Here is an 18,080-nt window from a genome sequence, read left to right as displayed (position 1 = left end):
GATCTGCTCTACTCGATGTCTGTGATTACATGCAGTTAATATAAAACATGCTCATTGACTGTATAAAATATGGATGTGACCAAGTATTGACCATATTTGGGCAAGAGGGGGGAGCCAAGCGACAATTTTCTAATGCGGTGGAAGCTCTGAGGTCAAAAACACATACCATTGGATTGTATTTCGAAACTCGGAAGTAATGAAAACAAATCTATTATATCAAGGGTCAAACTCTTCCTTGCGCCACCTTTTACAACTAAGCAGACCGGTGTCCTGATCCAATACTGATATCTGATATCCCTTTGTATCTGAAAAAAATCGGATTATATAGTCTTGCAGCAAAACTCTATGATACAAATAATCCTGCAGTGTGTTTACTTGTGCAAAGTTGGACAGCTATTTGACATCTAAATGTCCTCCAACAAGCACACAAGGTCGGTGCTTTCTTGTGTTTTAGTAAAGTCATTTACAAAAAGTAAACATGGTAGGCTGTAGGACATTCGGAGCTTGAAGCTACGCAACAACTAAGCACACAAACTAGACATAAGTAATGTGTGTCCATAATTTACCAATATTGTTGTCCAAAACACTTTTGTCAATTTATTAAATAATTATAGTTACATATTAGACTCAGACTTAAACTTAAACTCCCTTTTTTTGTCATTCAAATTTGAACTTTACAGTACAGATAAGAACTAAATTTTGTTGCATTAATAAGAACAAAATGTTGTTGCATTAACTCGATAAAAGGATAAGATAGCAATAAGGTGCATATATGGATAAATAGATTACTGTACAGATAAATATATTGCACTTTTGCATATGCATCCACGTTTATGGATGTATATTATATTGTCTTTATATTCCAGCAAGTTAATCAATTCTTGGGTGGAATTGAGGGAATTGTTATGATGCGTTGAAGAGTCTTACGGCCTGAGGGAAGAAGCTGTTACAGAACCAGGAGGTTCTGCAATGGAGGCTGCGGAACCTCTTTCTAGAGTCCAGCAGTGAAAAAATATTACTTACAGATACAAAATGTCCAAGGCAGAAACATATTAGAAAGTGTCCAGTAACAAATGTGTCCGCAACACTCAGCTTTCTGTGTCAGGAATTTGACTTAATTATTGTCACCCCAAAAAAACCTGACTCCATTTCAAACTAAATACTGCATGAGTCAATTTTAGATGGTTATATTTTTCATGACTGTCAATGAATCAATCAATGTTTATTTATATAGCCCTAAATCACAAATGTCTCAAAGGACTGTACAAACCACTACGACTACGACATCCTCGGAAGAACCCACATAAGGGTAAGGAAAACTCACACCCAATGGGCAAGGAGAATTCACACCCAGTGGGACGCCTGTGACAATGATGACTATGAGAAACCTTGGAGAGGACCTCAAATGTGGGCAACCCCACCCCCGCCCCCACGGCCCCCGTAGGGGACCGAAAGCAATGGATGTCGAGCGGGTCTAACATGATACTGTGAAAGTTCTATCCATAGTGGCTCCAACACAGCCGCGAGAGTTTAGTTCAAAGCGGATCCAAGACAGCAGCGAGAGTCCCGTCCACAGGAAATCATCCCAAGCGGGGTCGGATCAACAGCGTAGAGATGTCCCCAACCGATACACAGGCGAGCAGTCCATCCTGGGTCCCGACTCTGGACAGCCAGTACTTCATCCATGGTCATCGTACCGGACCCCCTCCACAAGGGAGGGGGGGACAGAGGAGAAAAAGAAAAGAAGCGGCAGATTAACTGGTCTAAAAAGGAGGTCTATTTAAAGGCTAGAGTATACAAATGAGTTTTAAGATGAGACTTAAATGCTTCTACTGAGGTAGCATCTCAAACTGTTACCGGGAGGGCATTCCAGAGTACTGGAGCCCAAACAGAAAACGCTCTATAGCCCGCAGACTTATTTTGGGCTTTGTATACTAATAAGCCGGAGTCTTTTGAACGCAGATTTCTTGCCAGGACATATGTTACAATACAATCGGCAATTGTATTGTACCATTGTTCTCTGTGTAAGTAATGTCCCTTGATCAAGCCTTTTCTAGCATTCAACACTACAAAATAATAAAAATATGCACGCTTGCTGCTGATATCGTATTGGATCAATATCGGCATCGTCCAATACTCATGGTGCCAATACCAGTATCATATTGGGGGTGAAAACCACTAAAACAGAACATTTAAAAACAGAATTTAACCGACTGTTAATACTACAATGTGAAAACAACTTGAAGCACATTTCTTTAAAATGATGCTTATATTCTAATTTGTGAGACTTCAGGTGTTTCCGCTACAGTCCATTCAGGTCGTAAGTTTCCCCCTGCTGGTTGACCTGAATGAATGCAGTTTTCAAACAACATCCACGCTCATACAGTCAATGGCTTTGTTTGATTATACAGTTTATGGTCACGACCAGCAAGAGATTCTGGATAAAGAGTGTTGTGTGTGTACCAGGTGGTCAATTCAGAGGGAACCTGGGTCCAGCTGGATAAAAACAGTGTGGTGGAGTTCTGCGAGAGTGACGAGGGAGAGGCCTGGTCGCTGGCCAGGGACCGCGGAGGAAACCAGTACCTTCGCCACAACGATGGTAAAAGCCCAATCCTCACTTGTACAGTCAGTTCCTGGATAGCAACAATTGGAATTTTGTCTGGCAGAACAAGCGCTGCTTGAGCACGGGACGCAGACCCCGCCACCCAGCCCTTTTTCAGTGCAGGCCTTCAACAGAGCAGCGACGGCCAATGGTGCGCAGGGCTTTGACTATGGTATCTCCAACAACAAAGGTCAGTTGAGAAAATTTGAAGGGGATCACATCGCACATCCATGTGAGCCATGATGGCGAATCAGCTATACACCCACCAGCCACAACATTAGGTTCACCTGCACCAACCGCCTTTACAAAGATAAGTAGTGCTCAGTTTTTGTTGACAAAATCAAATTTTGTTGTTCTGCTCATAGATTATTATGCTTACTGAAAATGCTCAGATTAATGCCTCTATTTAAGTCTCCGATAACCGGCAGCCTGAGGCGCTGGGTCAATAATCATTGGCAGCAGTGGCTTTAGGCAGCTTCCTGCTATAGTTTTTTTTTGACTAACTGGCATTTTTTGCATATGAAGGATCATATGAGTTGGGAAATTGTGTTAGATGTAAATATAAACGGAATACAATGATTTGCAAATCATTTTCAACCCATATTCAATTGAATATGCTACAAAGACAACATATTTGAAATTAAAACTGCTAAACTTTCTTTTTTTGCAAATAATCATTAACTTTAGAATTTGATGCCAGCAACACGTTAGTTCAGAAAGGTGGCAATAAATACTGATAAAGTTGAGGAATGCTCATCAAACACTTATTTGGAACATCTCACAGGTGTGCAGGCTAATTGGGAACAGTTGGGTGCCATGATTGGGTATAAAAGCAGCTTCCATGAAATGCTAAGTATTAATTCGCAAACAAGGATGGGGCGATGGTCACCAATTTGTAAGCAAATTGTCAAACAATTTTAGAACAACATTTCTCAACAAGCTTTTGCAAGGAATTTAGGGATTTTACCATCTACGGTCCGTAAAATCATCAACATGTTCAGAGAATCTGGAGAAATCACTGCACGTAAGCGATGATATCACAAACCTTTGATCCCTCAGGTGGTACTGCATCAAAAACCGACGTCCGTGTGTAAAGGATATCACCACAAGGGCTCAGGAACACTTCATAAATTCACTGTCAGTAACTACAGTTGATCGCTACATCTGTAAGTGCAAGTTAAAACTCTACTATGCAAAGCGAAAGCCATTTATCAACAACACCAAGGAACGTTGCCGGCTTAGCTGGGTCTGAACTCATCTAAGATGGACTGATGCAAAGTGGTAAAGTGTTCTGTGGTCTGACGAGTCCACATTTCAAATTATATTCGGAAACTGTGGACGTGGTGTCCTCCGGAACAAAGAGGAAAATAACCATCCGGATTGTTATAGACGCAAAGTACAAAAGCCAGCATCTGTGATGGTATGGGGGTGTATTAGTGCCAAAGACATGGGTAGCTTACACATCTGTGAAGGCACCATTAATGCTGAATGGTCCATACAGGTTTTGGAGCAACATATGTTGTCATCCAAGCAACGTTATCATGGACGTCCCTGCTTATTTCAGCAAAACAATGCCAAGCCACGTGTTACAACAGTGTGGTTTCGTAGTAAAAGAGTGCGGGTACTTTCCTGGCACGCCTGCAGTCCAGACCTGTGTCCCATCGAAAATGTGTGGCGCATTATGAAGCGTAAAATACGACAGCGGAGACCCCGGACTGTTGAAAGACTGAAGCTCTACATAAAACAAGAATGGGAAAGAATTCCACTTTCAAAGCTTCAACAATTAGTTTCCTCAGTTCCCAAACGTTTATTGAGTGTTGTTAAAAGAAAAGGTGATGTAACACAGTGGTTAACATGCCCTTTCCCAACTACTTTGGCACGTGTTGCAGCCATGAAATTCTAAGTTTTAATTCCATCCATCCATCCATCATCTTCCGCTTATCCGAGGTCGGGTCGCGGGGGAAGCAGCCTAAGCAGGGAAGCCCAGACTTCCCTCTCACCAGCCACTTCGTCTACCTCTTCCCGGGGGATCCCGAGGCTTTCCCAGGCCAGCCGGGAGACATAGTCTTCCCAACGTGTCCTGGGTCTTCCCCGTGGCCTCCTGCCGACTGGACTTGCCCTAAACACCTCCCTAGTTTTAATTATTATTTACAAAAATATGTTTATGAGTTTGAACATCAAATATCTTGTCTTTGTAGTGCATTCAATTGAATATGGGTTGAAAAGGATTTGCAAATGATTGTATTCCGTTTATATTTACATCTAACACAATTTCCCAACTCATATGGAAACGGGGTTTGTACCTCTGCATACGATTTGAAATGTTGGTGTGGCCACTGATGTCGGTGTGGAACTGATGCGTGTTACACTTCATGATGTGTACCGAATTTGGTACTTTTATAGGCAGTGACCAAAATCCGTCGGTACTACCGAGTATTGAGCTACGTACAATTAAATGGTGCCATATTTCGATACCTTTGTTGCACGTGAAGTCGCATGCGGTTGCAGACTAAACACTTGCTCAAAGAAACAATCACTCAAGCAGCACTGAGGGCACACTCAAACAAACTCCCTCTAAGTAATGTTGCAATTTTTAACAACAAAAAAGCAAATATGTTTGGTACAAACCCTGTTTCCATATGAGTTGAGAAATTGTGTTAGATGTAAATATAAACAGAATACAATGATTTGCAAATCATTTTCAACCCATATTGAGTTGAATATGCCACAAAGACAACATATTTAATGTTCAAACTGATAAACTTGTTTTTTTTTTTGCTAATAATTATTAACTTTAGAATTTGATGCCAGCAACACGTGACAAAGACGTTGGGAAAGGTGGCAATAAATACTGATAAAGTTAAGGAATGCTCATCAAATACTTATTTGGAACATCCCACAAGTGTGCAGGCTAATTCGGAACAGTTGGGTGCATTGATTGGGTATAAAAGCAGATTCCATGAAATGCTCAGTAATTCACAAACAAGAATGGGGCGAGGGTCACCACTTTGTAAGCAAATTGTTGAACAGTTTTAGAATAACATTTCTCAACGAGCTATTGCAAGGAATTTAGGGATTTTACCATTTACTTTCCGTAAAATCATCAAAAGGTTCAGAGAATCTGGCGAAATCACTGCACGTAAAAGATGATATTACGGACCTTTGATCCCTCATGCGGTACTGCATCAAAAACCGACATTAGTGTATAAAGGATATCACCACATGGGCTCAGGAACACTTCATAAAACCACTGTCAGTAACTACAGTTGGTCGCTACATCTGTAAGTGCAAGTTAAAACTCTACTATGCAAAGCCAAACCCATTTACAAAAACACCCAGAAAAGCCGCCAGCTTCGCTGGGCCCGAGCTCATCTCTTCTTCCAAATTTCCCACTGATGTATATTCCTGTTGCATCCATGTACCTGATCCCACTTCTGACACCCAATTTGGCACACCGTTCTTATCTGACTGCAGTAATTTGTGTTCCGTTACCCAATTTAGTTGCTGTAATGACAAAAAAATAATGCTGGTCATGACTACACCCCTGCAAACTATAACAACAATATTAACACATTTATCAACTGAGCGCTGCTACGTTTGTAAAGGCTGACATGGCGTTGTTTAGGTGGGCCTAATGAAGTGTCACCTCCAGCTTCACTAAGCTCACTTTATCCTCATTGGAATGGATTTCATGCCCTTGTCCACTTCTTCTACAATCTCTCAAAATATCTTTAGGTTAGGACCTTTCACAGCTCTGACACCACAATATACATTCAGACGGCTGATCCCTTCTAACGTCTGCTTTTGATTTGTTGATGCATGTTTTGATCGTACAGTAGGTATCATCTCTGCAATGCCAAGCGTATGTGTGCCTGTGTTCATCTGCTTTTTGTTCTTCAGTATGTAGTCGAGCTAGGCCGCGCCACTCCATACTTAAGACTGAATTGCCCCGCGCCCCTCCCCCACCCTCACCCAAGTCCCCTAGTTGAAGCTGTAGTTTCTCCACCTCCTCTGTCTCCATGTTTGCAGGTGACCGGCTGAGCGCCATACTGAATTCCATTCAGTCTGGGCCCTTCCTCTCAGCAGCTCCCTCCTCAGTGTTTGAGCAAGCCACACAACCTCCCTCTTCCTCTTCTTCCTCCTCTTCCTCCTCTACCTCTTCTTCCTCCTCTCTTGTCCACGGTCCATTTGTGTTTGGACAGTCCCCCTCCCAACTGTCTCAGCCGCAACCACAACTTCTGAGTAAGTGTGTCCAGCGATTAGACAGCTCCTGCACCAAAAGGCGCTGATACGTTCTTTATTTACCCCACCCCAACCCCCTTCCCTCATTCGCCCTCATTCGCTCTCTTTCCGTCATCACTGCTCGTTCCTCTGAAGGGCAACGTGTTCCTTCATTGTCTTGTTTTAAATACTACAAGGTGACGCTGAAATTATGCCATATTTCCTCAAATAGTTGCTTCCGCTCTGCCTCGAATAATCTCCACTAGTGTATTTAAATAAACGCCGCACCTCTTCAAGAGTAAAAATGTATATGTACCATGACCGAAACCTCCATGAGAATAATCAAATATTCATTACGGTATTTTGATTAAGGTTTTATGCTGCCTATTCCGATACGTTTTATCCATGTATCAACTGCATAGTTTATTTATTTTTTGTTCATGGTGAGTGTTATTGACAGTGTAGATATATCAACACATTATTTATACTGTTTTTTTACTTTCTTTTATTACATACAATATTTTGAGCAAAACAAAATTAATAGTACACAATACCTAAAAAAAAGAAATAACCTACAGCAACGATACATTTTTTAATCATTTATTTTTTCCTACCGAGGGAATTGTTCCCTAAATTTGTAGATATTAACAAAAACATATTTTGCGAACATAAAAATATCAATCTAATCACTCTAGTATTGATCATGTACCTTTTGGTATTGACACTACCAATATGTGGATCGATCCCCCCCTGGCTGCTACACAGCGACAGAACACCGTTATTTTATCATACTCTAGCCCAGGGGTCGGGAACCTTTTTGGCTGAGAGAGCCAAGAAGCCAAATATTTTAAAATGTATTTACGTAAGAGCCATATAATATATTTTTAACACTGAACACAACTAAAAGTGTGCATTTTTAATTAAAACCAACATTTCTACAGTATAATAGGTCTCTTATTCTTTGTAATAACGTTGTTATTCTGAAGCTAACTTAGGAGGGGGCGTGGCCTGTGGGTCTGCAGCGATGCGGGGTGTTGCCAGGACCGGTCTCGAAATCAGCGACAGGTGTGTAAAAGGCCCACCTGGGCCTTGTGAAGAGCCCCCAAGAGGGCTAGCCCTACACTAACCAATAATAAATAAATTATTTCTTACCCTTAAAAAAACTTCTTCAATAGGTGCTGTAGAAAAATGGATGGATGGATTCAAATGCATGAGCATTTTCATATTTTTAAAGTTATTTTTAACACTGTGATTACAAGTGGAATTTTTCATTACTTATTGTGTTAAGCAATGTCAGCTCAGATTTATCCGAGAGCCAGATGCAGTCATCAAAAGAGCCACATCCGGCTCGTGAGCCATAGGTTCCCTACCCCTGCTCTAGCCTCTTCTTAATCTACTTGTATGCTTTCTGCTATAATTTGGTTCCATCTACACTTCCTGAACTTTACGAAGGGTTTATTTCTTGTGTTGTTTCAAGCTAGCTTAGCGATTAAAGTTAAGTTAAAGTTAAAAGTCCCAATGATCGTCACCCACACACTGGGTGTGGTGAAATTAGTCCTCTGCATTTGACCCATCCACATGTTCACCCCTTGGGAGGTGAAGGGAGCAGTGAGCAGCAGCGTGCGCCACGCTTGAGTGCCATGCAGGGAGGCAATGGGTCCCATTTTTATAGTCTTTGGTATAACTCGGCCGGGGTTTGAACTCACGACCTTCCGGTCTCAGGGTGGACACTCGAACGACAAGGCCACTGGGCTTCTTGTCTTGGCTTCCTCCATATGTAATTATGTCATTTCCCAATTGTGGGATGAATAAAAAATAAAACAAGTCTTATCCTAATAAAACATGAGAGAAATGTAGCTTGTTTGCCGCAATGGAGACGATGATTGATAACCCAGGTGAGCGGCTCCACACTGTGTATTGACACACACAGTTAGCTGCTACCTCCCTCTGTCAGCTGTAAGGCCAAATATAAATCAACTACAGTGTCAGCCATAGAGAATCAATTTTTGAAATGGGCATTCATTTGATTTAGTTGGATTTGATTTAAATTTATTTGCATTAAAAAAGCTGAGATAGGCTGCAGTACACGCCGCGACCCCAAAAGGGCCAAGCGGTAGGAAATGGATGGATGGATGGAAAATTAAAAACATATTTAATAAATATTTGCTGAGGTTAGTTTTAAGACCTGCCACAAATGGCGAAAAACTTAAAGCCCCCAAAATGCATATTTTTAATGCTGTAAATAAATATTCCTCTCATTGTAATTTTACATCCAGTTACAATTAGTATACCGGTAGTCATATAGTATTGTATTGACAAAATGAAATTAAACATCAAGCATTGCCATTGCATAATTCTGCTAGATTGAAGGCTCCAACACTTTTCCCACTTGCCGATAGTGCCATCAAAGTACGTTCTATTTAAGTTACTTTAACTTTAACTTAAAAATATTTTTTAAACAAAAATAAATGCCTGCTATATAAGTAAACAGAAAATCTAGGCCACTATATGAGGAAATATGTTAGTCCACCTTTCTTAAAAACAAGATTTCGATTCATTTTGAAGTGCAAGGTCCTGTTCAAATGGACTGACATTGGCTTGCGCTGATTTAAGAGGCTGAATTATTTTTTATGTGTTTTTTTGTTTTATGTATTTTTTGCTTGCTTTGATGATTGTTGAGACTTTTCCTGCATTTGGCATCCATTGCAGATTGATCGTCTCTAGTATTTGCATTCATTGCCTATCCAAACCTTGCTGCAATTGCACACAAAAGTAGTTTTAGCTGTCATATAACTTGTTAGTCAGTGCAATAGACAATGACACAATTTCAAGCAGCTCTGTTTCTTACTGTCATTTCTGGTCGTGCTACTTATTTTCTACCTGTGTTTTGTTATCATTCTTCTCCTCTAACATTAAATGCATTGCCTTTTTGAGCCCATTGCCTCTTTTGTGCTCTCTCTTTCTCCCTTGCTCCGGTGGCCTCGTCCGCATTCCATGTTTTGTTTACCTGCCATTGTTCTCCGCTGTAGATGGTTCAGCACGCAGCCTTGCTTCTCGCGAACGTGTGCACAAAAGCAGCGTGTCCGCGGCTGGGCATGGTACCGCTCTCTCATCTCTCGCTCTGAGGCAAAAGGGTGGGTAATCAAAGAAGATCATGCATGCCTCCCTTCAGATTCATCAGAGGGTGGGTAGAAGGAATGCGGGTTTCATGTGCTTGCCATTAACGTTTGCAACGTGGTTTAAGCGTTTGCCCTTTCCAAAATGCTACTCTTGTTGAAATGCAGTGTTCTAATCATGACAAAACCACTCAGTACATACTCATGCACATCCTCCATCTTTCCAGGTTGAACATATTTTGTCTTTCTACCTTTTACACCAGTTTACATGGTTTTTATGTCACATCTCGGTGTGTAATCTTGTTGGGGATATATCTAACTTGTTAATTTTTCAGACCTAATGCAGTAGATAATTTTTGAGCAAAATCATTTTTTTAAACTTATTTTAAATATAAATAGTTTCTAAAAAGTTTTTGGGAATTACTTTGATGTGCTCCATACCGTGCTGAATTATAGTACTGTACAAGCACACACAGCAGGATCTGTTAGACAATTATGCTTTTTTCATTTAATTACATTTGCAATATTTTCTTAATTGTATATATATATTCATATGTATATGTGTGTATATATATATGTATGTATATATAGATATGTATGTGTATACAGTGTGTGTGTATATATATATATATATATATATATATATATATATATATATATATATATATATATATACATGTATATATCTATAAATATATATACATGTATATATATATAAATATATGTATGTATTTATGTATGTATATATAGATATGTATGTGATTGTGTATACAGTATATATATACATGTGTATATATATAGATATGTATGTGTATATATGCATGTATATATATGTATATGCATATATGTATGAATATCAATTTGTGTATATATGTATATAAATATATATGTTTGTATATGTATGTATATAAATATACAATTGCGATCAAAAGTTTACATACACTTGTAAAGAACATAATGTCATGGCTGTCTTGAGTTTCCAATACTTTCTACTACTCTTATTTTTTTGTAATAGAATGATTGGAGCACATACTTGTTGGTCACAAAAAACATTCATGAAGTTTAATTCTTTTATGAATTTATTATGAGTCTACTGAAAATGTGACCAAATCTGTTGGGTGAAAAGTATACATACAGCAATGTTAATATTTGTTTACATGTACCTTTGCATGTCCCTCACTTGAAAAAGGCGCTTTTGGTAGCCATCCACAAGCTTTTGGCAAGCTTCTGGTTGAATTTTTGACCACTCCTCTTGACAAAATTGGTGCAGTTCAGCTAAATGTGTTGGTTTTCTGACATATACTTGTTTCTTCAGCATTGTCAACATGTTTAAGTCAGAACTTTGGGAAGGCCTGTCTAAAACCTTAACTCTAGCCTGAATTCGCCATTCTGGTTGAATTTTTGACCACTCCTCTTGACAAAATTGGTGCAGTTCAGCTAAATGTGTTGGTTGTCTGGCATGGACTTGTTTCTTCAGCATTGTCCACACGTTTAAGTCAGGACTTTGGGAAGGCCATTTTAAAACTTTCATTGTAGCGTGATTTAGCCATTTCTTTACCACTTTTGACGTGTGTTTGAGGTCATTGTCCTGTTGGAACACCTAACTGTGCCCAAGACCCAACATGCGGGCTGATGAATTTAGGTTGTCCTGACGAATTTAGAGATAAACCTCCTTTTTCATTGTTCCATTTAAAGCACCAATTCTATTGGCAGCAAAATAGTCCCTGAGCATAATACTACAACCACCATGTATTATTTTTGGGTCTCCCCATGTCTAGCATTAAAAGATTACAGTTGGTACAAAATGCGGCTGCTAGACTTTTGACAAGAACAAGAAAGTTTGATCACATTACGCCTGTACTGGCTCACCTGCACTGGCTTCCTGGGCACTTAAGATGTGACTTTAAGGTTTTACTACTTACGTATAAAATACTACACGGTCTAGCTCCATCCTATCTTGCCGATTGTATTGTACCATATGTCCCGGCAAGAAATCTGCGTTCAAAGGACTCCGGCTTATTAGTGATTCCCAAAGCCCAAAAAATGTCTGCGGGCTATAGAGCGTTTTCATTTCAGGCTCCAGTACTCTGGAATGCCCTCCCGGTAAAAGTTCGAGATGCATCCTATGTAGAAGCATTTAAGTCTCACCTTAAAACTCATTTGTATACTCTAGCCTTTAAATAGACTCCCTTTTTAGACCAGTTGATCTGCTGTTTCTTTTCTTTTTCTCCTATGTCCCACTCTCCCTTGTGGAGGGGGTCCGGTCCGATCCGGTGGCCATGTACTGCTCGCCTGTGTATCGGCTGGGGACATCTCTGCGCTGCTGATTCGCCTCCGCTTGGGATGTTTTCCTGCTGGCTCCGCTGTGAATGGGACTCTCGCTGCTGTGTTGGATCCGCTTTGGACTGGACTCTCGCGACTGTGTTGGATCCATTATGGATTGAACTTTCACAGTATCATGTTAGACCCGCTCGACATCCATTGCTTTCCTCCTCTCCAAGGTTCTCATAGTCATCATTGCCACCGACGTCCCACTGGGTGTGAGTTTTCCTTGCCCTTATGTGGGCCTACCGAGGATGTCGTAGTGGTTTGTGTTGTGGTTTGTGCAGCCCTTTGAGACACTAGTGATTTAGGGCTATATAAGTAAACATTGATTGATTGATTCCTTTACCACTTTTGACGTGTATTTGAGGTCATTATCCTGTTGAAACACCCAACTGCGCCCAAGACCCAACCTCCAAACTGATGAATTTAGGTTGTGCTGAAGAATTTGGAAGTAAAACTCTTTTTTTCACTGTCCCATTTAAAGCAGCACCGGTAGGCATGGTAATCCTGGGATTAGAGGCCTCACCTTTTGTCCTCCAAACATATTGCTGGGTATTGTGGCCAAACAGCAAACAGCCAAATTTTTGTTTCATCTGACATCACATGGACAAAAACAAAACCTTCTGGAGGAAAGTTCTCTTTGGACATTATACCCAGCAATATGTTTGGAGGAGAAAAGGTAAGGCCTTTAATCCTAGAAACACCATCCCAACCGTCAAGCATGGTGGTTGTAGTATTATGCTCTGGGCCTATTTTGCCAATAGAATTGGTGCTTTAAATGGAACAATGAAAAAGGAGGTTCATCTCTAAATTCGTCAGGACAACCTAAATTCATCAGCCCGCATGTTGGGTCTTGGGCACAGTTAGGTGTTCCAACAGGACAATGACCTCAAACACATGTCAAAAGTAGTAAAGGAATGACTAAATCACTCTAGAATGAAAGTTTTAAAATGGCCTTCCCAAAGTCCTGACTTAAACATGTGGACAATGCTGAAGAAACAAGTCCATGCCAGAAAACCAACACAATTAACTGAACTGCACCAATTTTGTCAAGAGGAGTGGTCAAAAATTCAACCAGAAGCTTGTGGATGGCTACAAAAAGTGCCTTATTCCAGTGAGGGACATGCAACGGGACTTGTAACCAATATTAACATTGCTGTATGTATACTTTTGACCCAGCAGATTTGGTCACATTTTCAGTAGACCCATAATCATTTCATAAAAGAATCAAACTTCATGAATGTTTCTTGTGACCAAAAAGTATGCGGTCCAATCATCTATCACAAAAAATAAGAGTTGTAGAAATTTTTGGAAACTCAAGACAGCCATGACATTATGTTCGTTACAAGTGTATGTAAACATTTGATCGGGAGTGTATATATGTACGTATGTATGTATGTATATACGTCTATTTATTTGTATGTATGTTTATGTATGTATCTGTATTTATACTGTATTTGTGTATATAAAATGTATATATATCCATATATATGTCTATAGTATGTATGGACATATATAAAGTATATATAGACATATACATTCAGTATATATGTCAATATGAATACATATATGTTTATACTGCATATATAGTGTGCATATGTGTATGTATATACAGTGGGGCAAAAAAGTATTTAGTCAGCTACCGATTGTGCAAGTTCTCTCACTTAAAATGATGACAGAGGTCTGTAATTTTCATCATAGGTACACTTCAACTGTGAGAGACAGAATGTGGGGGAAAAAATCCAGGAATTCGCATTTTAGGAATTTTAAAGAATTTATTTGTAAATTATGGTGGAAAATAAGTATTTGGTCACTTCAAACAAGGAAGATCTCTGGCTCTCACAGACCTGTGACTTCTTCTTTAAGAAGCTCTTCTGTTCTCCACTGGTTACCTGTATTAATGGAACCTGTTTGAACTTGTTATCTGTATGAAAGACACCTGTCCACAACCTCAAACAGTCAGACTCCAAACTCCTCTATGGCTAAGACCAAAGAGCTGTAGAAGGACACCAGGAAAAGAATTGTAGACCTGCACCAGACTGGGAAGAGTGAATCTACAATAGGCAAGCAGCTTGGTGTGAAAAAATCAACTGTGGGAGCAATTATCAGAAAATGGAAGACATACAAGACCACTGATAATCTCCCTCGATCTGGGGCTCCACGCAAGATCTCATCCCGTGGGGTCAAAATGATCATGAGAATGGTGAGCAAAAATCCCAGAACTACACGGGGGGACCTGGTGAATGACCTGCAGAGAGCTGGGACCAAAGTAACAAAGGTTACCATCAAATCCTGCAGTGCCAGACGTGTCCCCCTGCTTAAGCCAGTGCATGTCCTGGCCCGTCTGAAGTTTGCCAGAGATCACATGGATGATACAGCAGAGGATTGGGAAAATGTCATGTGGTCAGATGAAACCAAAATAGAACTTTTTGGTATAAACTCAACTCGTCGTGTTTGGAGGAAGAAGAATACTGAGTTGCATCCCAAGAACACCACACCTACTGTGAAGCATGGGGGTGGAAACATCATGCTTTGGGGTTGTTTTTCTGCTAAGGGGACAGGACGACTGATCCGTGTTAAGGAAAGAATGAATGGGGCCATGTATCGTGAGATTTTGAGCCAAAACCTTCCATCAGTAAGAGCTTTGAAGATGAAGCGTGGCTGGGTCTTCCAGCATGACAATGATCCCAAACACACCGCCCGGGCAACAAAGGAGTGGCTCCGTAAGAAGCATTTGAAAGTCCTGGAATGGCCTAGCCAGTCTCCAGACCTCAACAACATAGAAAATCTGTGGAGGGAGTTGAAAGTCTGTGTTGCTCGGCGACAGCACCAAAACATCACTTCTCTCGAGAAGATTTGCATAGAGGAATGGGCCAAAATACCAGCTACTGAGTGTGCAAACCTGGTAAAGACCCCTGTTCTTGCCAACAAAGGTTATATTACAAAGTATTGATTTGAATTTTTGTTATTGACCAAATACATATTTTCCACCATAATTTATAAATAAATTCTTTAAAATTCCTGCAATGTGAATTCCTGGATTTTTTTTTTCACATTCTGTCTCTCACACTTGAAGTGTACCTATGATGAAAATTACAGATCTCTGTCATCATTTTAAGTGGGAGAACTTGCACAATTGGTGGCTGACTAAATACTTCTTTGCCCCACTGTATGTATGTGTGTTTGTATGTGTATATATGTATATAATATATGTATGTATGTATATAATATATATGTGTGTGTATATATATATATATGTATATAAATATATATATATATATATATATATTTGTAATGTGTGTGTATATATATATATATATATATATATATATATATATATATATATATATATATATATATTATGTTTTTATTTTTATTTTTTATTGGTGTAAAATGCCACCCTGCATTATTTTTTTCTCCTCCTGCACGGGTTGCCACAGAAATTTAATTGCACGTATTTCTTTAGCTTACTGTTTTTACCCTGGATGGATACCCTTCCTAACAATTAACCAAATTAATCCCAGGTTTCCAGGCTTGGGACTGGCACTGGGCATCCAAAAATGCTCAGGCCGGGAATTGATCCCATGCATAATAGAAATAAACAGAAATATTAAAAAATAACCCACAAAGTGAAAGCATAATGTCTGTTTGCTCATGCGCGAGCACATTAACTGTAATGTGATCCTTCCTCTTGCCACTTATTAATGATAACCATTAGTGCATTAGAGAAATAACAAGAAGGATTCACAATAATGCACAAATTCAAAGCTAACGCTTGTAGAGCTGCCATTTTATTCTGATAAATTGAAACTTAATGGCGTCATATATTTAACTCAACAGTTTTTAATGAGGATAACCGCCACTTAGACTAGAAATATACATAAATATTCAAAGAAAATAAAGTAGTAGTAAGTAAATAAAGTCAAAGCCAGTGATGTGATAGCTCATGCACAAGTACAAGCTGCCAAAATACACCTCAAAATCAAAGCCCAAGGTACATTTTACTCATGCACAAGTACAGCATAGTTAAGAAAATGCCATAAAATAGCATGTAAAGTCTGAAAATGCGCATTATATGTACTTTTTAAATGTGTACTGTTTCCTCTGGTGTTTTGTGTTTTGACGTACTAATTATTGACATCCAGGTGAGCGAGGGAACCTGATGCCCGGTGCGCGCTCCATGTCCCCGGCCTCTAAACACCGCCAGGAGAACCGTTCACCGAAACAGGAGAATCGAGGGGGCCGCACGTCCGAACACGGTCGATCCAAGACTGGCGAGGGGCCGCTCTCGGCCGGCGACGCCGTGATCCTGCGGTCCGATACGGCCAAACTGCGCTCTGACTCTCACAGCCGCTCTCACTCCCCTAATCACAACACTCTCCAGGCCTTGAAGTCTGACGTAAGAACGTCGGGACATCGGGCCGAGTCGCCTAACGCTGGGTCTCGCTCGTCCTCTCCGAAACAAAAAGGAACGTCCTCATCGGGGAGGTCCAGTCCTTCCAGCACCTCCACCCAAAACTCCTCTTCATACGACAAGAACCTCCCACCAAAGGTTAGCCCCTCATCCAAAGACCGGCTTGAACCGCCCAGAGAGAGATCTAAGTCCGATTCGTACACTCTGGACCCAGACACGCTTAGAAAGAAGAAGATCTCTCTTACAGAGCCATTGAGGGGCCGGTCCACCTCCCCTAAACCAAAACTATCTCCGAAGGACCCAAATCAAGGCGTGATTGGTAATGTGGAAAACCGCGTTCCTTCCCCACATGTGACCCAAGAAAACCTGCACAGCGAAGTAGTTGAGGTGTGTTCCTCAAACACTCTACTCTCCAATGACGACGGAAACGACGAAAACCTGGAGTTCCAGGATGGCGAGGAGGCCTCCTGCAAGGTGCACTTCAGCATCGGCAAAGCACCAGTGAAGGAGGAACTTGAGAGCCGATCTTCGCCCAAGGTGGGCCGCAAAACGTCCAGTAGGCATGCACGTCCAAAAAAGGACAAATCCGGTCCTCTTTTTAAAGGCGAGAGCACGCAGAGGATCAGCGAGCCCGCCAAGCAGGCTATGTCGCCGTCAGTGGCCGAATGTGCACGGGCGGTATTCGCTGCTTTCTTGTGGCATGAAGGCATTGTCCATGACGCCATGGCCTGCTCGTCCTTCCTCAAGTTCAACCCGGATCTGACCAAAGAACACGCGCCAATACGCAGCTCCCTCGGAGGGCAGGGCGCCGAGGAGAAGGAAAGCAAGCTCAAGAACCGCCACTCTTTGGAGATTTCCTCCGCGCTTAACATGTTTAACATCGCCCCGCACGGCCCTGACATCTCCAAAATGGGCAGCATCAACAAAAACAAGGTGCTGTCTATGCTGAAGGAGCCGCCACTGCCGGAAAAGTGCGAGGACGGCAAAGCGGACGCCATTTCCTACGAAATGACTTCCCATCCATCCATGAGGGCGAAGTCCATCCTGCCCCTTACGTTGCAGCATCTGGTGGCATTCTGGGAGGACATCTCCTTGGCCACCATCAAGGCCGCCACCCAGAACATGATCTTCCCCAGCCCCGGGTCCAGCGCCATCCTTAAGAAGAAGGAGCACGAGAAGGACGGTAAGAAGTCCAAGAAGGAGAAGAAGAAACGGGAAAAGGCGGAGGTACGGCCCAGGGGGAATCTCTTTGGAGAGATGGCGCAGCTTGCCATGGGTGGGCCAGAAAAGGACACCATCTGCGAGCTGTGCGGGGAATCTCATCCTTACCCTGTCACCTACCACATGAGACAGGCTCATCCAGGTATGAAGACCTGTTTTTAGCATTCAAGGAGTAACATTA

At 41.1% G+C, this 18,080-nt stretch overlaps 1 protein-coding gene across 17 annotated transcripts in view; it reads left to right on the top strand.

Annotated features, from left to right (window-relative positions):
• The window catches only part of mycbp2 (MYC binding protein 2), a 158,912-nt gene that overhangs the window by 106,660 nt on the left and 34,172 nt on the right, over positions 1-18,080 (top strand). For 11 of the 17 annotated variants that reach the window (XM_061879800.1, XM_061879795.1, XM_061879798.1 and 8 more), the window contains 5 exons: positions 2,467-2,599; positions 2,667-2,792; positions 6,632-6,844; positions 9,853-9,957; positions 16,410-18,041. In XM_061879800.1, coding sequence (XP_061735784.1) covers positions 2,467-2,599; positions 2,667-2,792; positions 6,632-6,844; positions 9,853-9,957; positions 16,410-18,041 — 2,209 coding nt within the window. The remainder of the gene's footprint in view (positions 1-2,466; positions 2,600-2,666; positions 2,793-6,631; positions 6,845-9,852; positions 9,958-16,409; positions 18,042-18,080) is intronic. The other 6 variants (XM_061879809.1, XM_061879807.1, XM_061879805.1 and 3 more) reach the window with 3 other exon arrangements.

The sequence above is a fragment of the Nerophis ophidion genome, linkage group LG19, assembly GCF_033978795.1.
Source record: "Nerophis ophidion isolate RoL-2023_Sa linkage group LG19, RoL_Noph_v1.0, whole genome shotgun sequence".
NCBI classification, from domain to species: domain Eukaryota; kingdom Metazoa; phylum Chordata; class Actinopteri; order Syngnathiformes; family Syngnathidae; genus Nerophis; species Nerophis ophidion.
Note: the sequence above shows the minus strand (reverse complement) of the source record. Positions and strands in the feature narration are given on the sequence as shown.